This window comes from Molothrus aeneus, chromosome 9, assembly GCF_037042795.1.
Source record: "Molothrus aeneus isolate 106 chromosome 9, BPBGC_Maene_1.0, whole genome shotgun sequence".
NCBI classification, from domain to species: domain Eukaryota; kingdom Metazoa; phylum Chordata; class Aves; order Passeriformes; family Icteridae; genus Molothrus; species Molothrus aeneus.
The window spans coordinates 15,777,100-15,800,942 of NC_089654.1; the positions used below are offsets into that span (position 1 = coordinate 15,777,100).

Below are 23,843 nucleotides of genomic sequence, written 5' to 3' on the forward strand. Positions count from 1 at the left end.
GGGCACGCTCGGGACCGCCCCGGGCCAGCGGGGAGCGCGGCTGCGGGACGTGGGCTGGAACCCTCCCCTCGGGCCGAGCAGCAACCCACAGACCCCCTGCACAAAGCGCACCGTGCCGGCCCCGGGCCGTGGCTCCGGGTCAGCTGCTCTTGTGCACACTCTGCAGTTTCGGGAATTCCCATAGAAGATAAGCGTGAGCAAAACTGCCACAAGTTTGCAGAGAAGTACATTGGGGTTTCTTTAAGAGAAAAGCAATTTATTTTTAAAAGACTGAAAATAACCTCTGAGTTGCATTACACATATTTCAGTAAATCCTTGTTTTAACTCCTCAGCAGGCATCAGTAAAAAGTTATTTACAATGTCATATCAATTCTGTAGTGTATTAAGTAATTTTTTCTTAAATTTCCAATTTAAAAAAACCCTACTATTAGATAGTTACACTATATGGAAGAGTTAATAAGAAAAATCAGTCTGTCTGTTTATTCCAGTTCTTCAGGATCACTTCAGCTGCATCTAGTGTGCTGTCTTTCTGTAAAAAAAGAAACAACACTATTACTGCAAGTACTGAGTTGTTTCTGAAAGAGTCAGTCATGATTATATCATCTCAAATCAGTATTTGGTTGCTTCAGCTGCATCCTGTAAATTTTTTTTCAGCCAGTTTTCCATTGACAGTTGTTAGGTACAAATCTGGACAATACAAAGAATTCAGTGCTGATTCCTTGAAAACATTTATTAGATATATTTAAAAGATACCATCTCAGCATTCATTTAATGAAAACAATACTTACATAAATTCATGGCATTAATGCAGTGATGTAACCTAGCAGCTCTGGTTTGGAGACATGCTAGCACACTTTCCTAATCCCTGTGAGTACAGTTGGGATTTTTCAAACTCCTTGCAACCAGGTTATGCTGTAAACTACTTAAACATAATCCCTCCAAACTGTGTAGCTTGGCTCCAGCCTGGTGAGTCATTAAGGCAGTCTAACTTGAAACCATTAGTGCTGTTTGTCAGCCACAGGTACAACCAGTAACTTCATCTTGCCTGTTACTGGCTCAGTTTATACCATAGACTTTACACTTCATCAGAAGAAGTAAGTAACACAAGGAGAAACTCCCCTTCATTACTGTTTCAGGCTAAGGCTCTGATCTTTATACAGAACAGCTCAGGATTTGCAGATGTTCCATTATGCTGACTCTGTTACAGAACAATTGGGAAACATCTCCGGGCTTTGGGCTTATTGAAGTTTACATACCTGTCCCCAAAGCCTTTCAGCCTTTCAAGAACAAACTTAACAGGGAAAGAATATTTGCAAAGAAGGTGCTCACAAAATGGCAAAAGCCAGCTAATTCACAAAAAAACCCCATGTTTTCTTTTGTAATTTGGAGCTCACGTGAAAGTCTGTGTATTTTCAGGCAAGTGAGCTAAATTTGAAGGTGACCTCTTCACTGTTTTTGCTGTTGGACACTGAATGGACATAGGGCACACACTCTGCTATACAGTTATTCTCTGCTTTGGATTATGGGTATCACATTAATTGATGGCTTACCTGTCTCAATAATTTTCACTGTCACCACTGGTCAAGAATGTTTTTAAAAATCAATACAATAAGCTTAAAAGGGCTACCCATCCAGTTATTTTCTGCCGGTTGCCCTTCCTGGCCATGCCACCTACACTGATGGTGTAAAGTCCTTCAGCAAAAAGACAATTGAAGGAATACTTTGTGCTGAATTTTACATCAAACTAACTTTATGTTCTTAAAAGCTTTCAATACAAGAGATCCTGGGAAAAATGTAAGTCAGTCTCTTGCAGATTCCTGTACTGCATTGATTTCAGGACACAAGCTTACCTTAATGAAGCAAAACCGTATGTATTTTTCAAAGTGTTTCTTTGTCTCAAGAGCACAGAATGCTGAAAGAGGAATTGCTGACAGCTTCTGAAACATAAAACAGAAATAGCATTTGCTTATTTAAATGTGTATAAGAAATCTGGTTTAAGCATGATGATTTTACTATTCTGTTTCTAGAACTCTCCCTCCCAACACATGAGGGAAAGACAAGGTTCAGTTTTGTATGCACTAGCTAGGCTTGTACTAAATTCAAATTACTTTTCTTAGGCAAAATATTTCAAAGGTACTTTTGTACAACTAACACTTAAGCTTCCTGAAAGAAAAGTGCTGGGATGTAACACAAACCTACAGTGTACATTTTCAACATACTTACAATATTTTAGTCACATCATTATCAATAACACCAAATAATATTTTGAATGGAACATCTCTACTACATTATTTAATAACTACAGTTTCACTGTTCTTCCTTTCAATAGAAAAGCATTCATAAAACAAGAGTATGACTAAGACATCTTACCTTAGATGCTATCATCCATTTGACAAATTTATAATCATAAGGTAGTTTCTCATCTACATCAGAGAGATCCACATCTAAATGTAAAACAAATATGTTGTAAGATTTCCTAGACTCCAATGGGGAGGCATTCATTAACAGCATTTTATTACAGTTAACACTTGAGAATGAAAATACATGTTTTATTTTAATATATAATTTTTAAATTATACTCTAAGAAGTAAAATAGGCCAACAGATTGAACCTTTCCCTTCTGATCTGAGCACTTGTTTTCCATCCAAAGCAAATTCAGACGTAGCTTGGAAGAAAGCCATGTAATACTCAAAGAAGTCCTAAAGTCTGGACTATTGGGGATCAGGGCTATGGAGGGTACTGAAGAGTGCATTTATTGCATGGACAGCAATAATCCCTGAAAAAGCAGTTTTCTCATCTGTGAAACTGGGGTACCTAAAACTTCCTGACACATGATTAAACTGTGATATCTTTCTGTGTTTAAACATTTCTGTCTAAATGAAAAATGCTATTTAGACTAGTCAGCGAAAAAATGTGGAACTAAAAAGACCTTCCCCTGTGTGAATTCTTTCTCTGAAGCTACCATAGCCTGAATTTTCAAAAGGTTTGTAAATTTTGGTAGCATTCAGTGTTTAAAGATCAGAATGCTTCAAAGAGCCTTTAGGGTGTGACTTCAGATTAGGAGAAAAAATAAAAAAAAACCAAACCAGAAAAAAGACCAAAAAAGAAAATGCAAATAGTATGAACTCAGTATAATATCCAGGTGCTTGGCTCTCATTCTCATAATCATAGATGTTTTGAAAATAGGAATGTTTACCTACCTCCTTTATCCTCTCTAAAAACTTGTCATAGCTTTGCAAAACATGGACAAGTTAGGATCACAAATGCTTTGCTGAAGCTCATAAAATCTACCTTAGCAGCTAAGGTGAAACTGAAAATTTCAATCCCAGTTAGTACTCCTGACAATGTTATGCACACATATGGGTGCATATGAGATGAGAATATAGTTTAAAATGAAAGCTGAATTTTCTCATTAACCAGATTTACTTTCCACACACTCTTTAATAAACTTTATACTGACTTAACGTGGAAACATCAACGATCATGAAGTATCCTCCATCTGGAATGACAGGCTTTAGTCCAGCCCCTTTCAGTAGCTGAGCCATCCGATCACGCTTGCTCTCCAGCTCTCGAGACAGGGAGTAAAAATAGCAGTCAGGGTCATCCATGCGCTTATAGTCCGTCCAAAATGCTTGTGCCAAAGCCTCCTGGAAACACAGGGTAAGAGTACTCATTAACACTCAGTACCCTCACAGACACTCCCACTTCCTGCTGAAATCGAGAATTTTGTTCAATCCTGGCCCACATTAAGCAAACCACCACACAAATTACACAAGATACATCCGTAATCTGTTAATTACTTTGTGCTGTGGCATCACCCAAAACACCCAATCTTTTGCTAGGCACTAATCATACACTGAATTCGGAGTCCTAGACACAAAAGTTTACAATCTGAATTGAAGTTAAATTTAATTGTTTCATAATAATGTACCATAGAATACTTGACACTAGTAGACGGAACTTTCATTTATATTTACTAGGAAACCATTAAGATTGTCATGTTTTATGCAACATGTAGTTTGTAGGTACAAGATGACAGAATCCGCAAGAGTGATTGTTTTTTAAATGTCTGGTGAGCTGATCAAATTTGTTTCCTCTTCTTACACCCTAGAATATGTATCTTGACAACTAAAAGTTCATTGTTGTGATTACTGTTTTATTACATGAGGCCAACAGCTTTCTTACACCAGAAAACAATCTCCTTTGCCCCATCTGTACCTACCTGTAATGGAGTTGGGCAAGTGTAGAGTGTATTTTGGTGAACAACTTGCAAATGCTTAATCAGGTGCTCAGGACCAATGGACCAACCAAGCTAAGGGAGGAAAGGGTGCATATATTATACTTACAGGCAGTGGTGTTACTAAGAGATAACAAATACTAAAAATTAGCCAATGTCTTGAGTTTTTTCTATTTTAAGCATTTGTTTTGATAAATTATTAAGAAAAAGCTGGTTTACACAAAGCTTGGTGTATGATGCCTTTAAAAATGGTAGATTTGAGACAACAATTCTATTTTCCCTTATCCCTATCTCTCATAGGATACTGAGTAAACTTTTAACTCTTCATAAAACAAGAGTTAGAAGTCCAACTGAACATTTATTAGAAATGTTATTTCTAATTGGTTTAGAGCCTATCCATCTCTTAAGCTACTGTGTCAAAGCCAGTTTGAATATAAAACAAAAGCTCACTACTGCATCATATATGCTGTGGTTCACTTTGAACACATGCTGATGAACACATGGTGATGAAAAATATAGTTGCTAAAAATATTTTTTTCACTTTCTGAGACATATTTAAAAGTCAAGATGGGAAAACTGGGAAGTTAAAATATTATAATATCCATATTTTCTCCAAGAATCTTTACTGATTTTGAACAAAACATAATGTGGTGGTTTTTTTAGTAATTTATGCTCACAAGAGTTTATCGGTTAAGAGACAAGAAGATAATTAAGATATGGGTGTTAAAAATAGGTAATTGCTCCAACTGAATGGTATTGTCACATTTTGGAGACATGAAGATTTGCCAGAAACTTTCAGAACACAGGTCATAAAAACAGAGGTGTTTTTAGAGTAATAAATGCATTCTATGTAATTTAACTCATTTATGTTGATTCTTCTTACCTTCCAGCCAGTTACACTGTATGTTTTCCCAGCACTTCCTATAGTTACTGTTCTTTCCCACATACCTGGCAATGTAGCTGTACATAAAATAAAATTAATTTGGTACAGGTGCACTCACATATTCCATATAATTTGAAGAACTGCACTGCCCTTAGCAAAGAGCTGTATGTTCATTGCAGCATCTTAAGCAAACAACAAGAATATTCTGAAATTATAGCAATTGTAACAAATGAAAAAGGATATATGGGCCAGTGCTTTTTAGCATGAAAAGAAGGTAAGGATTAATGAAAAGAGAAAGAAGAGACAGAAAATGAGAAGTACAGTTTGAAAACTACATGTTAATTATCCTCAGCAAAAATGCACAATTATCCATAAGAAAAATATTATCTAAGGCTATCCATTCACCCCAGGACGGATTATTTCTGATGCCTGGTAACTTTACACAACATTAACTCAGGCACTGCAACCCTCTTTACTAGAATTGTCCAGTTCAGTGTCAGAATGGCCAGTGTCAGACAGTGTCTGGCTGTCTGGCATCAGAAAAAGAAACTAAGACTTCTAACCCAGAACCAAACAACAGAACACCAGAAAACTAGCAGAGTGAGTAAATAAATTATGCTGTATTGTACAATTTGAACAGGCCTGAGACTGACTGACAATAGCAGTTAGCTAAAATGTCTGCAAGGATTAAGGGACTCACAGAGGCCTCTCTCTGTCTTTGCAGTTGTATTTGATAGGAGACCAAAATCCTTTGTTCCCTTTCCAAGGAGATAAGAGAGCAAAGGTCTCTTCCTGTAGTTTACAATTTTTTTTTCTCTATACAGCTTCTGCAAAGCTCTGCTTGGACTCCAACTTAATTAATTTCAAGAGAAACAGACAAATCCAGACACACCTAAGTCTGAGACACAAAGTCAGTCAAGGTTGCAATTACAGTAGTCACCAACATCTGACTTCACCTCATTTGCATACTAGAACCACTACCAGTGAATCTGTCAGTTGTTAAATCCCCTCTCTAGCGAGACCAATGAGCAAAGATTTTCCAAATTAAACTCCTGAATTTCACGAGGAAGTTTTTGTGGCAGTTATCAGCATTAGACATGGCATAAGTCTTTCAGTTATTTGAAAACATGTATTGCAATTTTTGGAGCAAACTTACCAAGAAGAGAAACCAAACAGCATGAAAGAAACTGATTTTTCTATTAGCCTACCCATACTCAACTACTCTGTGACCTTGAAAAGAAAAAGTTTGAACAGATGTATCTTCTACCAAGCTAGGCCAACAGTAGAGATCACTTCCTAGAGGCACCCAAACCAGCTCTCACAGACTGCAAAAAGAATTGCCTTTCAAAGCTAATGGCCTCCAGCAAGCCTGTTTTGCCACATAGTCACAGGAATTCAACCTTGGAGATAGAATGTGACAGCTTTTAAAACAATAGCAGCAGTACAAGGGCACAGAGAAAGAAGCAGCTCCATTGCTTTTCCAAACAAGTTTTAAACAGAGAGGGAAATTTTCCTGTGGCAACCATATATGACATCATATGACACCATAACCAAGTCTGACTACAATTTAAAAACTAATGAAGTGCAACTAACATATAATAAGCCTGTTACCTGGGATAGTACTCAGCTTGTTGAGTGGCTTGCTCAGAATCCTCAGTTATGAGGTGCAATCTCTAAATCTGTCAGCGCAACCCTAATCATTATGCAGAGGAAGTCCATGTTTTCACAGAACTCAGATGATGGGAAACATGATGAAGTGTTATATGCTACAGAAAACTGCTTCAGTGACAGCACAAAGACTACTAATTTTATGAGCTGTGGCTAGCAACCCCTGCTAAATTGTATGAAGGAACAACTATCAGGTCCTGTAAATTGATGCAATATCCATTTTGTATCTCACACAAAAAATGTGTCACTGCATTGGATAAAATATATAGAGGTTATTATGGAAACACAAGAGTTTATAAATAGAGAAATAACACACTCATTGTATTGTTTTTGTAGACTTAAAGTAATAAGGAATAGGAGAAACTTAAGTAAAAAAAGAGCAGAGTCTGTTTCTTTCACTGAAATAATGTTATTGTTTACAGTGTTACCCTGAAAGTTGTAGAGTACTTTCAACACTAAAGTCAATGATCTCATGGGATGTGTTAGAGAATCCATACCTAAACCTAGCTGACTATCTTTCTGGGCTTTAATTTGCATTTTCTTTATACAGTACTTTTACATTTTAAGCTAAATTACAGAATGCCTTTGGTTGGTGCAGTGTTTTGGTTTGAAGCATTAATGTGCTGATGACAATGGAGATGTTGCATCTTAAGAATTCACCCCTGTCCATAAGATGAAGTGTAGCTGACAATGTGTCTGGACCTGCTGCTGTTGAAAAGGAAAAGGGATTACCTTACACCACACAGAGATTTTGATTCTGAAGACAGCCTTGCATGAAATGCTAAGGCCATGAAACACCTGCTAAGCCCACGCAGAAATCTTTAATCTAACTGACTTCACTTTGCAGCTGGGACACACGATCAGTTACTGTTAGGTAACCTGTTAAGATGCAGTGACTCAGATTACTATCACAATTAATGTACCCAAAATGTTCTCCTTCTTCCATGTCGGAAGGTCTTTGAGACAGTATCTCTATCAAGGTAACCACAACAGCCACGGAATTAGGTCACCCTCAAAACAGACTCACAGCCTATGCATGGCCAATATAATCAATGGATGATCAGCAACTATGCAGCTGAGCTAACAACTACTGCAAGGTCATTTAGATATCATTTTCTTTCTATTACTCATAAGATTCAATTTTCACAATGATGTATCCCCCACCAATGGATTTTGTTGTCACTCTACAAATATGGAATTGAAGCCTAGAAGCAAAGTTATTCAACCAGTGGCAGAGCTAGGGAAAAAGGTAAGTCTTTCCATGTCTAATTTATACGTAAGTGTCTTGATATCATTGTTTAATCTTAACTATATGCCTCTATTGCACACGACTGAAATGTGCCTTCAATACAATAAGTACATCAGAACAGGTAGCTCATGCAAGATGCTACAATCAGAAACAAAGTATCTGTACATATGAGAAGGAAGTTTTGGACTTTTCAAATACATCAGCAGAGCCAACCCAAGGCCACCAGATTAGAAATTTTCACAGAAATACATAGCTGTAGCATTATAGAACTGGAAAAGGAGTTCAGTAACCTTAGGTTAAACTGTTCTAAGGCAGTGGGAGTGATTCCACTAACTTCAGTGAAACTTGGATCAGGTAAAACAAGAGGATCAAGAACCTGGCATCATTATTTGTTTTTCTGGTTTGTTCTTGCAATTTTTCTTTACCCCTGTAAGAACACTACCTGAAGATTTAACAGGCTTTCATACTGCACTTGCAGGACTTACTTCACTGAATTCAATGTCTAGTATTTAATCCTGTCTCCATCCTTGGGAGGGACAGTGCTCATGCACTATCTCCACAATGACCTTTATACTATTTTTTAGTTTTTTATAATTAGTGGAGCAAAAATAATTGTGTTTCTCATTGTCCATTTCCCTCATTATTATCTCTACAAAGCTTTGAGAAGGAAGTTCTAATTCCCGTTCCTTCTATTAGTTCTTCAGCAAAGCACTGTCTAATATACATACAGTAACAGCAACTATACTTGTCATGGCCAACAGAGTAACTGAATAAGGATGGCAAATTCATATGATCATAACTGACTTACAAGCATCAGTCACACTGGTTTCTATGGATATCTGCTGCAAAGTCACTTAAGAGCTTTGGAAATTCTATTTGGAAATTATTCTTTAAAACAATTTTTAGAAAAGAGAGGGGATCTCCTCCTTAGAGCCTAAACATTGAAAAATTTCAAAGCTTGAAATATGAGCTTCTTCCAGCAAGCATTATCCTTGGGAGGCAAGTTCACAGCATCATTCCACTACTACTTCTAAGATGCCACAAAAAATCAGTACCTATTTTAATGTGTTTATTCCCTTTATACACCAGCCATTCATACACTTCATCACTGATGCACAGGGTGTCATGTTTAATACAGAGATCAGCTATTACTTGGAGCTCTTCCAGGGTAAAAACCTGGGATACAGGAAAAGTAAAGGAAAATACATTAATCACAGTATTTAAGGCATTCTTTGAAATTAAAGTAGTGTTAAAGGATGACTCTTACCTTGCCTATTGGGTTGTGTGGAGTATTCAGAATAATTGCTTTTGTTTTGGAATTAAATTTATTTGCAAGTTCAGCAGGATCTAAGACCCAATCAGCACTAGATGCAGAGTTTCCATCCTTTTTCTAAAAAAAAAAACAAAAAAAAAACCAAAAAAAAACCACAATAAATTTATATGTGACTTTAATACATGTTGCAGCCTAAAGAGACCTGCTCAACTTTTCACTCTCAAACACTTTCATAACGATATGTGACAACCTATTCAATCTGTCTTGCTCACCTAAGAGAAGGTTGTTCTAGGAACAGGTAAACTATTGTGACAGTGGCTGTCCTCCTTTGGCCACTGTCTGTCTTAAAGCCCCTGCAGGAATAAGTTTCCAGGATCTTGTTGCACGCATGCTGATTATCACAGTGTGTAATGCGGTCACATGGCAGGAGAGTTTACAGATTTGCCAGACAGTAGAGCAAGTGTGTGCTTGCTTGACTGAAAAGACCACTGGGGATTCAAGGTCTTTTCCTTCTCCTTAAACTAATGAAAATGGCCAAAGAGCTAAAAATCTGCACTACTGAGTCTCTGGAGTTTATATACTGCACAATACAAGTATCCCTGAGGTATTACAAATGGCTAAGGAGTTTGGGCCAGTTGGTACAGAGAACACAGAGCATGGCCACACTACCCTTGTGACACCTGCAATGACTGGGAGAGGGCCAGACCAAAAACAAGAGTGTGAAACAGAAAATGCTTGGAGGTGCCCTGTCATTTGAAACATCCCTAAAGATGGACTTCCACCTACTCCCACTTCAGTCCTGGAAGTTTTGTCATTCTGTGTTGTTCTGATTTCATGGTGTTCCTGCAAAAGTGCTGCCCAAAGAGCCCCTCAGCAAGGCTGCCAGTTGCACAGGGCACAACTGGCATGCAGAACAATCCTTGCAAGCTGTAGGCATAATGCCAGCAGTACCAATTTGACAATTAACCTATAGCCTATTTAACAATAAAGGAAACAGTGATTTTGTATGTATATCAAATACATCTACTACATGACCAGTCCTTATTTAGCAAGCATACTTTGGAAAATAAATTGTATTCTCTAATTGTAGGAATTGCTGTAGGGATCAGGAAACAAACCTTTTGAAAACCAACTGACAGAGAAATTGCACTGATATGTGGATCCCCCTTCAATAATTTGCACTGAAAACTGAAGAAAGCAGTTTTAATCAGCTTTCAGAATGCACAAATTAAAGCAAATAAGAAACATTCTCACACCTTCTCCAACACTAATAAAATATTCTCTTTTGGATTATCATTGTGTCAGACTTACACTCTAGCAATCTATCTCATTTTTATGTAATTTGACATTATGAAAAACCATATAGAAAAGCATCATATAGGTGTTCAGCAAACTGCATTGAACATGGATGAGAAACTTTATATAATTAGTAATTTTTAAAAAGTTACTCACACATCTTAGTGGGATAAAAACAGGCTTTGCACCCGCCATCTTTACCATTGGCTCGTAACAGTCATAAAATGGCTCTATTATTATTACCTGAAATGACAATCATCAGTATCAGAAACAAAGAGTTTACTGTGCATGATACCATCCTATTTCTACATTTACCTTGGTGCCATAGGTTGATAATGTTTCTGGCAGTCCAGGTTTAATGTTATAACATTGCAGAATATTCCTCCTTTTAGAGTACAATACAATAATGCCCTCAGGCTAAGTATGAAAAGCACCACTCATTTTTGACAACACCCAGAGGCTGTTTTTCTAGTTCCACATTACAGCTATTGAGTTCTAATAAGAAGAATGTTTGAGACCTACACACAGATTTGAAGGTACAAAGCAAAGATGAGAAATAGCAATAGTAAATTACTGAATCACAGCAGAGCTGCTTTAATTATGCCCATGAAATTCCAGGATTTCCAAGTATCTAGAAATCTCAAAAGAACAGTTAAGTCTTCAAATTTTATCAATAATTCTCAGGTAAAGAAAGAGGGAAAACTCAAGAAAAACTGCACAGAGGCTAGACAATAAGAAAACAAAACAACCAAAAAAAACCCCACCAAAAGCAAAGGCTTATAGAACTATTCCAAACAAAAGAGAAGTGACTATCAGAGCAACAGAAAAACAAGATGAGAATACAATATACAAGTGAAATGAATGAAACACTGAAAGCAAAATACACAACAACACAAAAAGGTTTTATCCACTATGGATACAAATATTCCTCTAAAATGACTTTTTATTTCATTGACAAAAAGGCAGACATCAGTAATAGTGAAGAGCTGAGCCATCACAGCTAGTGTGGTAACTAACTAACTAACTAAGCTTTTCTGCACCCTATGCTCCCACCATGCAGTGGCCCAAAACAGAACCTGATACATAATGGTTACCCAAACACCAACAATTCTTTGTGCCCTCTGTTGCAGACAACATCCACATGTTTTCTCAAATAAGAAATCAGTGTGTATTGTGTCACCTAACAGTAACAGTGATAAATAAACTACCACAGATGCCCTAAGAGTGAAAAAAGGTGTTTGTTAATTGATGAGTGATAGTAAGACATCCAAAGTATAGTCCCATAATCACAGCTTCTGAAACCATAAGTCAGATGTACAACTTAAAAATCAAACCAATAGGGACAGAAAGAAGCCCCAGCATTAACTTATATTTAGAAGTAGACAAATAAGAAAAAGATAAAGATTCTCATGTCTGCAAGTATATGTGAATATTTCCAGTAAAAACTTACTTCATCTCCCTCTTCAATTAGTGCCTGTATTGTACTAAAGAGAGATCCATAAGCTCCCACAGTCACCAGGATATCTGTGAGAGGATCAATCTTTCTTCCACAAACTTTCTCATACACTTGAGACAAGGCTTTCACCAGTGATGGATGTCCCTGTTCAAAACAAAAAGAAAGCAACTGATTGGAGCGTGCCTGACAATGTATAAAGTCTGAGTTTGGGCTCTTTTCTACGTGTATCAAACTATTACATTTTGAAATAGAAAAATACAACACTAGCCCTCAGTGTTAATGGCTGCTAACAGGTAACAGGGTTTAAAGTTTTTGGACACTAGGAAAGAAAAGCTTGTTTTCAATTTATTTGTATCTACTCGGAAATTTATTTTCTATCTGGTGCTTTTTAATTTCTTTGATATTATCACATCTCAGAGTAGGTCCAGATAGCCTATAGCCTAGCTAGGACAAGAGACAGAAGGAGAGAAGGGAATACTCTGACACCAATTCACCCTCACCTCCTCTTGAGTTTCTTTCAGCTCCTTCTGTTTCCTCGCTTATCTTTCAACTAAAAGTATTTGGTGCAAGGAAAATCTTTTCATTGTATTTATATATTGCTGATAAATAGCACTTGTAATCAAAATATTGATTCATATAGTCACATCCCAAATCTCAGAGTACCATTCACCATTTGTGTCCCCTCCAGGGACATGGCAGCGATACCAAGTATTTCTTTCTAATCCTCCCATTGTACTGTCTGATTCATGTTCCCACTGACTAAAGTCAGAGGTAAATAACCTACACTCTTTAAACTGAATCAGCTCCTCAGAGGCCTCCCAGACCTGCTCTACCATTCTGCTCTTGCTGAAGGGTTCTGCCTCGAAGAAGCCTACACAGAGGAAGTTCATTAGTAACAGACAAAGCTACTAGATGAACTTAATTTGGGACATAAGACTATGATCTATAGATTATACTAATTTAAAGTCAACTTTTTTCCCTGTGGCACATTTTCCACTGAATTTGGGTCCTGGAGTTCCACAATACTTACGAAGCCCCGGGTGTACTGGTTCAGTCTGTCAACTGCTGCTACCTTTGCCAGCTCTTCTTTAACATAGATGGGAGGGGATATATCAGGAAGGCCTTGACCAAGATTAACAATTGAGGGATCTGCTGCCACTTTTGTAAATTCAACCCTGGAGGGAAAAACATCTTAAAGTTAACATACCAGATAAAATTATCTTTTTATTCATTAGCACTAGAAGGCAAAACAAAAATATTTCAGTTTGCCAAATTTCCAGCAATGGGAACAGGTTTAAGTAGAATGGAGAGCTGAGGGCTGAAATAATGTGATCACAGGAGTCAGAGGGCACCCAAGGAAAGATTGATGTTCTGCATCTATAGAATAACATTTCTGGTAGAAGTGTGCTCAGATGTGCAGATACACAAACGCACAGTTTCTCTGGATATATGCAGAAATTGAATACCAGGCACATTAAATGTCCTAAAGATTAAAATCAGTCAATTGAAGGTGTCATTTAAACTACCCAGTCACCTCAGAGTGCTATAATTTTTTAAAGTAATTTTAGGCAACAGACTGTTTCAGGTTTGCCTATTAACTGTTTCTAATAACCTGAGGATCCTTGAACGATTTTTCCTTCCTCCCTTCACAGATCAGCTTTACATTTTACTCTTTCCTCCCTACTGAAATGTTAACAAGATTTAAAAAAACAAAACGAAACAACCCTCTCCCCATCATAACCCTCCCACACAGCATCACAGTCCTGTGAAAAATGAATACAAATTGCTAAAAATTAGCTTGAGGCTGACACCTTGTGTATATGTATACACAAGTAATGCAACACATACACACAACTAAGGTAAGCCCAAAATAGTCTTTTCACCAACTAAGAAAATTCCATATTTATCAGTGAGGGCAATATTGCTTTAAGACCAATTTAATACCTAGAAAAAGATGTATTAAAAATAATGAGCCAAATTATAAAACAAGTATAATGGCTTATTATAAAACAAGTATAATGGCTTTAATAAAAATCTGACTTGTTTGGTAAACACAAATCAGGTGTAATTGAAACACATTATTCAACAGAATTAACATTTAAATTTGAAAATCAGCTATACTACCATGCCCATGAGTTATATTTGTCTTACATGGTTTTACAGATGAAGAGAAGCCCAAGCCTAATATTTAAAGTTCAAAAATAAAAATTAATCACACCTTTAATTGAATTTAATTCATTGCTACTAAACAGGTGCCGAAATATATTCCAGCAGAGATAGTAACTGCCATGTATCTTTTTATTAGTAATTATTATCTTTTTGGAAAGAAAATACATCAGCCAAGGACATTTTCTGAAATTTGCAGATATTTTCCTCTTACTTACCACACATTGCTATCAAGGCCTTCAATCCGTCTTGTATTTTTGTGTCTGAAGGGCATTGTCTGCAAGATCAAAACATACAGACAGAAGGGTTTTGTTAAGGAAGACAAAGTATGATATTGTTGGATTCAGCATGAAAACCCTCCCTCATGCTTTCTCAAATACACCATTGCCAGCTGAATTCGGTAGCTACACAGAATTACAGACATGTTCTTTCACTAAAGCTTGCATAATAACTTGAATTCAGACTAACAAGAAAATACACAAAAATCTCCTAAATTCTCATTCATCATTATCTAAATCCACTAAACTTTCATCAGCAAGGATGGAGGAGGGGCAAAATTTAGCTCAATAGCTTTAAAAGATGACCTTAAAAGGAAATAATTAGTGTACATACTTTCTTTTTCTTTTCTATGATATGCTAACAGCTTAAAGACTATGCTATTTCTAGTCCAATTCCTGCTCAATCCAGTTTGGAAAGTATGCATTTGCAATGTAATTTTATTTGTAAAATTGATGGGTAAGAAGAAAATAGCAAAGACATTTCCTGGTTTTGTTCAGATTTTTTAAGCTTTAAAGTATCTACCTTAGAGCACAGCAAAACCACATCAGAATATGGGTTTTTTACATCTTCAGACCTTAAATTAAGGTATTGGAAAATTTCCATAAAATAGGTTTGTAATAACTACTCTATATGGAGGTAGAGAAAAACCTACTGATAGTTGTGGTATTTTTAAGATAAAACTGGAAAGAAAGTTAGGAAAAATAAACCCGAATTTATTTCTATAAGATGCAAGTTCATATCTATCTTTGCAAACTAGCTTGATACCAGAGAAAAAATTACCTAGCTCCTCAATACTCTAGACACTCCTGTTTCTTTGAGTCAAGCTACAGATTTTTAGCTACTTTTACTACTGCCAGCTATTGTTATTACCAGAAAGATTCAAAAACCATATTCTAGCCAGCATACTCTGAGATGAAAATGTCTGCATTACCATTAGACTCAAGTTTCAACTTTGCATCCATAGAAATGACTCCAAGTAGACACAGGATGCAGCAGGGCAATGCTGGCACTCATCCTGCTTACAGTAATGAAGCCATCTCGTGTGTTCTGATATGAAGAATGGGAAGCTATAAAATTAAACAGAATCTTCTGTGCTCTTTTGTCTTCTCAACAGATCTGATTCTGACCTCATTGTGTGATACAAACTCAAGAGGAATCAAACACAGAACACCTTTTAGTTGTCCTTAGGAAGAAAACCTTTAAGATCACTAGACAGGTCAAGTCAGATTCCTTAACACAGAACAAGAGAGAGTTAAGGGAGAGTCCTGACTAGGTCATCGGTATTGGATTTATTTAAAAACACTCATATAGTTTAGAAAACTAATCTGATTTTACAGTGTATGTTTTGGTAAATATGATCAATGTTTGGGTGTACTTCAAAAATACAAACAAGACAGGTAATACTTACACTAAGACACACACACGTCTTTTTTACATGCTAGGCTACTTCTTGTAGAGGAGGGAATAAGACCCAGCTCAAATCTTGCTAATTAACAATGACAATTCTGTATGCTGCATGAGTAAATTTGTTCCATGCACTGCCTCTCTTTAAATTGTTTCAATTTGCTAAAAGCTAAAGGCTTATCAACTGCAGGACTTTTATAATTGCATTGAATAACCTTCCCTGGCTAAAAATGTATTGACAATAAAATAAGCCTTCACCTTACTGTTCCCTACTATACAAGTTTAAATATATTTAACAATTCAAGACTTTATATTTCTTTGTTTCTTATATCTTGGAACTAGTTTTAAAAGAGAATAGCAGGACTTGCATTAGTTTTCAGGTTTTCACAGATTCAGATTACAGTGGTGTTCAGGTCAACCTCACTACTTTGGGCAAGCCAGCTAATTAAGTGAGATTTTAAAAAGAAACCTTTACTGGCATTCTTTTTCCAGAAGGTCATGACAAATCTTAAGAATCTTTTTTTTTTTTCAGCCATCACCTGATAATCTCCAATCCACTTCTAGGTGCAGGGGTAGGATTTCCAGGAGTCAAAAATGGGTGTTAAGCAGGAGACCCATGTCTTCATCAAGCTCTAACTGACCTCCTACTTTCCCTACACCCTCTAACACCTGATAGAAATCCAGGTGCTGCTTGTATTTATCTTTTTCTTAATTCAGAGAAACTTGTAAAGAAATTGAATGTCAGTAAGTTTAATGATGTTGGAAGCAGACACTCTGACATGGTACATAAATAAATTGTAGAATATGCTGTAAAGAGCTACAACTTAAGCCAACATCTTAAGAAAATTAAAAATTAAAAAAAAAAAAAACTAACCAGTACTAAATTTGAGGACATTTGATGAATATCCAACTCAATTAAACAGAATATAAATAGATATAGCATATGAAAAACTGACTCAGGCAAAAGCTGACCTACAAAGTGGCTTGCACTTCTCATATGGGCAAAATATCTTGCAACTTCCCAGTATAATGACTCAAGCATCTGTTTTGAAGGATCTGTCATGTGTCTTAGTTGACCCAATTTGTTGACTAGATGAACTGGGAACACCATTTACATTCCAGTGTTCTCTATGGAATGCAGAGTGTCACCTCCAGCTGCCTGCCATGTTGCAAAGCTGTTTTCTCTGAACATAACTGGAAAACTTAAAATGAAGTTACAGAATCTCATAAGCAGTTAAGCTAAGAAACCGAAAAGATTCTATATAAAATTAAGTTTAAGGTACTTATAGACCCCTTGTTGTTGCAGCATCAAGAAGCAACATTATTGTCATATCATTAAAGGAAAAGTGAGATAAAATAAATAAATTGACCTACAAAAAGCCTCTGATAAAGCTGAGATTGAACCTGTCTCCTGTATCTCAGGCTTCTCTGTATAAGCTAAGGAATCTTTCTGGTGTGATATGTGCTAGATGTGACTTTAAAGTACACAAAGCAATAATCACCAAATTCTGTTACGCTAGTCTGGTTAATATTTGACTGGTTCAAATACCTTATTTTGTTCTTGATAGTAAATGTTTTTTATCTATAACAAGAAATAAACCACAGCTAAAGCATATATATTCACAACATTGCAAAATCAATGCATCTCTAAAACACTGCATGAAATATGAAACAGTTTTCTCTATGGAACTGAAGGAATACTTACTGCAGAGGTTGAATGTTTGATGGATCTGGAAAGGAAATCTGTTCTTAGCTTAATGCCACGGCAACAGAAGTTTCGTGAAGCAAGAAACATGCCTGCATAATAAATAAGTGACCTGAAAAACCTTACAGATTCTAGGAAGGAGTTCCTACACAACACTAAACAATTTTAAGATACTCTCCTCTTCCCCCCAGTGATTTTGTTTCAATTAAGTGCTACTAAATGATTACCTTGTCACAGTTGTAAGCATAGAGGATGAAACTCTCTAATTGACAGGGCTGAAAAATGTTTCTGAATGTCATCTCAAAGGAAGGTTTCCTTTATTTGACAACATTGATCTTTTTTTTTTGAATAATAGCTAAGACTAAATGCAATTCAAGCTTCAAAGTCTCTGTTAGAATTCCTGTGAAAATGTGTTTGTGTAATAAAAATTGCTATTAAGATTGCTAATATACAACAGAAAAAGAGCCCAATTTTTTAAAAGTTACACATCTTTAAAACTTGTCTCCATTTCCAAGTGTTTCAAATCAGGTATGCTGAAATCAGGATAATTAAGATGACCAGTCACACTGGAGAGGGAGGCCTAGGAACTTTATGTAACTACAATAAGTTTTGTCACAGTGACTTGGCAAACATTAAATATCTCCCATGGCTGAAAAGAGCTAGAAAAGACACTTTGTGTAGAGTAAAATCATTCACAGACTAGAGAAAATGTGTCCTGTATAAGTAAGATCTGGTACTTCGTGCAACTATTTGCAGAAGATACTTTAAAACATATATGTTAGATTGCATTGCCACAATGACTGAAATGTGCTAGACACATGTAACCCACAAATCTAATGTCAGAAACACAGTAGCCACAGCACTATAATTATTAACTTTGTTTTCCATCATTTGCGCATTAAAGGATATAGAACTTCTGGTTCCCCCCTGACTTTGCTACCTGAGAAGGGGAAGAGAACAGAAAAAGAAAAAACTATACTATTTGCATTAGAAACACAGGAATGCCATTGCCTCTTAAAACAATACCATGTGAGCCTCGTGAACAGAAAGGAAATGGTAAATCCATAGCACAGTGAAATATGATGTTTTCATTAAGAAGAATGCTTTTAGTCCAACAAGAAAATGTCCTTTGCACTTATTAACTAATAGGAAAGGCCAGTCAAAGATGCCTCAATGCATAAGTTTTAAAAGTATGCTGATTTTGCCTTTCTCTTACTCCTGTGCTACAAACTCAGTCTTACTTCTGAAATTAGGGTCTTTCTCACACACTACTGAGTTGTGGCTAACTCAATTAGACCTTCAAAATAGCCCCATGATCCCACTGCATTTAGGAATCTGCAAGTAAACAATTTATGTTCATTTACAAGAAGAAACTCTACTAGTCTGAGAACTAACAAAAGTAAACAGCAAGAAAATCTTTGACACTAGTCAGCAGATACTCTTAAAGACATAGAAGAAATACATACGCTTAAAAAGAACCAAAATTCATTTTAAGAGATTTCTAATAATACCACTTAGCATATTCAAGGTTATCTTTGAGAATAACTATGCAAAATCAAAAATATTATTAAGGTCTCTATTGCTCTCCTTGTCTAAGGTTACAAAAACTACTTGTATAACATACTGATGCTATCTTAAAACATAACCATGACATTGGTGCTAGGGTCAGACCAAAGGCAGCACAACTCTTCAGCCCACTGTGAACACTTGCAGTAGTTAGTTAGTGCAGTGAGACAAACATGCATATCTTTGCCTGATTCATTTTGTATTGAGAAATAGAAAAATTAAACAAAAACCATGCAAGCCTTACATGCAGAACTAACTTGCAAGTAAGAAAAATTACTGACAGTTGTAAATATTTCCAGCATTAGTGCCATGGTACACCAAAAAACAGAACCAGTGTTTGACACGAGGCAAACCCACCACGCTGATGAGCAGCAGCAGACCTGTGTAACTGTGGTGTGGTCAATCTCTGCAAGTGCCTAAAATATCTGAAGAAAAAATTATATCCACCTTTAAAACCACAGAAATGTACAAACTGTGAAAACTTTATGAGGAACATAATGGAAACGACTTGGCTGAACAGCCTCAGTAAGAACAGGCACTGGCATGTAACACTTCTCCCACTGTTTCTATCTTTGTGACACTTTTCCACTGAAAACTGAACAGCATTTGTTCAGACTCAAGAGACAAGATTACTGGGCATTAAATGAAAAAGCCTCCTATAAAGTACTTTTATGACTTCTTTTATTTCTGAGGATCTCCACTTAGACTTCAAGTATTTAAAGGGAAAGGCCTCCTTAATATAACCAGATACTCTCCCACACATTGATCTAAAAAAAAAAAAAAAAAGCAAGGCCTACTCCTACTCTTTTTTTCCAAACACACACATTCCCAGTATAATTTTATATGACATGTTAAGACATACCACAGGCTCAGGAGAATTATTTCCTGTTACTTTTACGATGAATGCACTCTCAATTATTACCCCATATATGTAAGTATGTGTAAGGCACATCAATGAGATGGTTTTTATTGTCCTAAGCTGAGTTTTTATCATTGGGATACAAAGTTTCTTCCAGATGAGGGAAGTTATACACCAGGCAGCTAGAGAAGTACTGCAAGCCCCATTTCAACCCTCTTCAAAATTTGTAAGGTTCTTCAAACACAGAAAATGCACTGATCTTTGTGGGGGAATTAAAAGGTAATATTAATTTCTTTCTTAGTCTTATTAATGTTTATTTTTTAAATCTTGGAGTCAAACATCAGCATTTTGGCCAAGAGTCATGTCTACTAAACCCAGAAATTAAATTAGGAATTCTTTTATTCCTATTCTAATTTTCAGTGCTCTGAAGTATTCATGTAGTCAGTCCTCCTGGAATTCAGGCTTGCATATCCATAGAGAAAACAGGAAAATTAACATGTTAGAGGAAAAGGGATAACAAATTACTACTCCTACAGCTTTCTATATTTTTAGGGGAGTGAGAAGCAAGCAAGGCTACCAGAAAGGTCAGTGCCATAAATGTTTTTTAGTGGGACTGGTAGCAACATTCTTGTTGCTAATTGGGTTGAAACTCAGGTTTGGTACTTAAACTAGACTGGAAGATATAATTGGACTTGGTCATGGGAAATAGATGAATACATCTGTGTACTAACAATCATTTAGTTCATGCTGTGCTTTGTAACTGTTCCAGCATAGATACAATTTCTGAGTTGTAAGTTCTTCTGCTCCCTGCACAGCTGCCCAGCCTCCTGGTCATACAGTACCCTGACATTGGCGAGCTGAACCTCTGGGGCATTTTTAAAAAGTTACAATTTTGTAATTAATTCATTTTTCTCCTTTGAAACAAAAGGCCAAATGCTGCTGTTCCTTCATTTATGAGCTTCAGTTATTCCATCTCTAAAAAAAACCATGTCACAGAGCTTGAACAACACTTGGTCAGACCCCTTAAGGTGCTGCATTTTTTCAGGTAACAAATAGTTTCATTTTACTGTGCAGCCTCAGTGACAAACATTACTATAAACACTGAAAGCCTGTCTGCCACCACGGTAATGTCATAATGTAAATATAATTCCTGTTATATTTGTCCTGGGCTTAATATTTTTTGGATACACAAATCTGGAAAATGTTATACCTCAGCTAAATGCTGTCAAGACTTTGAAGGACTGTTTCTTCTTATTGTCTAGAGGATGAAAGCCTTGGAGAAAGAAAAGGTGCCATCTTACCAGTGGAGGGCTCTCCAGGACTTTTTTTCCTACCATCTATATGCAATAAATGGCTTATTGAGCCAAAGGAACTGTTGCCAGATCCCTGTGCTCAGGGAAGTTGGGCTAAGACACTGAACTTAAAACCTTCTCTATGAGAAAGATTTATCATAGCAGTCAAATTTTGTCATTTCTTCTTCCATAGTCTACAAGGAATGGAGCAAATTGTGCGCAGGGAAACAAATTTTACAATACGGATTAAGGAGCGGGATGAGATTGTGGGGTTTTTTCTTACTTTTTTTTTTCCGCTCGTAGAGCAGCTCTACTATGCAGCCACTCCGTGCTGCGCTTACGCTCCCACCCACACGTGTTCGCACCCTGCAGCACGGGGCTGGGGAGGCCGGAGCCTGCCGGGCACCGACGCCGCCCGCCCTCACCCACAGGCCCCTTGGTCAGAGCCGGGGTTCCCCGGGCCCGGCCCGGCCGCTCTGCGGGACAACAAACGCGGCCACCCCGAGCTCGGGCTGGAGCCGCCTCCCCCGCAGGCGCTCGGCAGAGAGAGGCCCCGAGAGCAGCGCCTCCGCCCCGGCCGGCGCCGCCACACTCACCACCCCGACACCGCCTCCGCCGCCCGCCGCGATCCCTGCCGATGGGGCGGGGCCGCCCGTCCCGCCGCCCTGAGGGGCGGAGAGCGCCCATCCCTCCCGTTCCTCCAGTCCGAGGGCCGGAGAGCGCCCATCCCTCCCGTTCCTCCAGTCCGAGGGCCGGAGAGCGCCCATGCCTCCCGTTCCTCCAGTCCGAGGGCCGGAGAGCGCCCATGCCTCCCGTTCCTCCAGTCCGAGGGCCGGAGAGCGCCCATGCCTCCCGTTCCTCCAGTCCGGGGCCGAGTCCGCCCGTCCCGCCCGTCCCGCTGTGCGTGTGGGGAGCTGCCGAGGGCGAGAGGACTGCGCGCAGGGCGGAGCAGCACCAAGGCTTAGAAAAGTCTCTCCCCGGTACGTTATGGAGCTGCACACACACATGTCCGTGGCATCTCCCAAACATCATAAAACTTGGCGCTTTCTTGGGAAAACTGGGCTAACTGGTTACCTTTCTCGGGCTTTGGCCTTTCTGGAAGGAATAAAGTGTCAAAATCGTAAGAAATTATCTCATGCCTAAGTTAACCACTTATAAGGAGAATGAGATTTTCCAGATATATTAAGGTATTCAATAAACTCACAGAATCTGCATTTTTAAGGTTTCCCTTCACAATCAGGACAGAGACTTACCCAACTTGTAAATTAAAAAGTTCCCTTTAATCAACCTCTCATTGTCACCAAATTTGATTACTAAGTTAGAAATATATATATTTGCAATGTCTTTACAGCCTACTTTTCCTGCTCTTATAAATGTTTATAAAACTGGTTATAAAACCCTTAATATCAACACCATTGTACTGATCATTTACATCATTGCACATCACTGTTTAAGAGAAAGGCCGTATAACTTCAAGCAATTTTTTATGCTAAGTCCCATTGTGATTCTGCAGAGCTGAAAGAACCCATGAATCAGATTTTACAAGGGCCTGGCATGACATAGTGTCACATACATTTCTTGTTCAAAAATGTTCAATAATACAGATAAATATTTTTGAAAGAACTGGACAAGCCAGTGATAAAATGCTTTTTATACCAAGTCTTTATTGTTTCCTTTTAACGTGGATACTAGAAAGTTCTCTGATGTGTCAGTAAGTATTACAAAGATAACAATTACAGGCAGAATGCAGATATAAAATGGGATATATACACTATTTCCATATCATTACTGTATGTATTGTGTTATGAATATAATCATTGTGTATATTCATAGAAAGTGAAAGAGTAAGAGCTGATTGAAGAGAACCAATTTCACAGAACAAACTAGAACACTCTACTTGGATGTAGAAATACTCTGACAAGGCCAGAACAATACAGCAAAATTAAGAAACAAGTCCTAGCAATTATTTTAGGTCCTAAATAAGACACACAAAAAATTTAACACTTTTTTTTTTTTTTTTTTTGTAATGCTTCTTGAGAATTCTCGTGGTCTCTAAAGAGGACATCTGCAAGCATGCACTGGAGGGCAGCAGATCCCAACCTCTGCTATGTCATGAGGAGCTTCAAAAAGGGAAAAAAGAAACTTAAGCCTACCATTGGCCTTTAGTTCCATTGATGCATGTATTTTTCAGAGATTTGTGTACAAAGCAGATGTCAAGGGGTAATCCATGAACTGTGATTCTCTCCAGGCCTGTGCATCATCCTGTCTACTCTAGGCCCATGACACAGACAGCTGAAGGGATGTTGGTAAAAGTCTCCTGATTCATGCTCAGATGATGAAACAAGCACTGTTTGAGTTCTTACCCCCCGTGCTGCCCAGTGTTTACCAGATCAGCAGAGATAGTCTGCTGGAGTACAGGAGCCTTTGAGTCTTGTCTGCTCCAACTGGCACCGACATTTCCTCTCTTGCAAGACTGTGACTCTTGTAGGTGTAACAGAATCTTTTCAGCA

General features: G+C 37.6%; 1 protein-coding gene across 2 annotated transcripts; it reads right to left on the bottom strand.

Annotated features, from left to right (window-relative positions):
• Positions 1-235: 235 nt before the first annotated feature.
• Positions 236-22,020, bottom strand: KYAT3 (kynurenine aminotransferase 3). 2 transcript variants are annotated; one of them, XM_066555599.1, is made up of 14 exons: positions 21,930-22,020; positions 17,617-17,708; positions 14,447-14,505; positions 13,093-13,237; positions 12,057-12,206; positions 10,763-10,849; positions 9,305-9,427; positions 9,093-9,213; positions 5,121-5,197; positions 4,223-4,312; positions 3,461-3,647; positions 2,371-2,444; positions 1,851-1,937; positions 236-529 (listed from the first exon to the last, which is right to left on the bottom strand). In XM_066555599.1, exons 1-14 carry the CDS (start codon positions 22,018-22,020, stop codon positions 467-469), a joined length of 1,446 nt encoding a protein of 481 aa, XP_066411696.1. In that variant the 3' UTR covers positions 236-466. The 2 variants fall into 2 exon arrangements, with proteins under 2 accessions (XP_066411696.1, XP_066411697.1); XM_066555600.1 differs by lacking the exon at positions 21,930-22,020 and adding an exon at positions 19,536-19,554.
• Positions 22,021-23,843: the final 1,823 nt, after the last annotated feature.

Coding starts and splice junctions, on each gene's coding strand:
- KYAT3 (XM_066555599.1), bottom strand. CDS start 22,020: ATGGGCGCTCTCCGCCCCTCAGGGCGGCGGGACGGGCGGCCCCGCCCC. Junction 17,709..21,929: donor GCGGAGGCGGTGTCGGGGTG/GTGAGTGTGGCG, acceptor TTTATTATGCAG/GCATGTTTCTTGCTTCACGA. Junction 2,445..3,460: donor CGTTGATGTTTCCACGTTAA/GTCAGTATAAAG, acceptor TTTTACATTTAG/ATGTGGATCTCTCTGATGTA.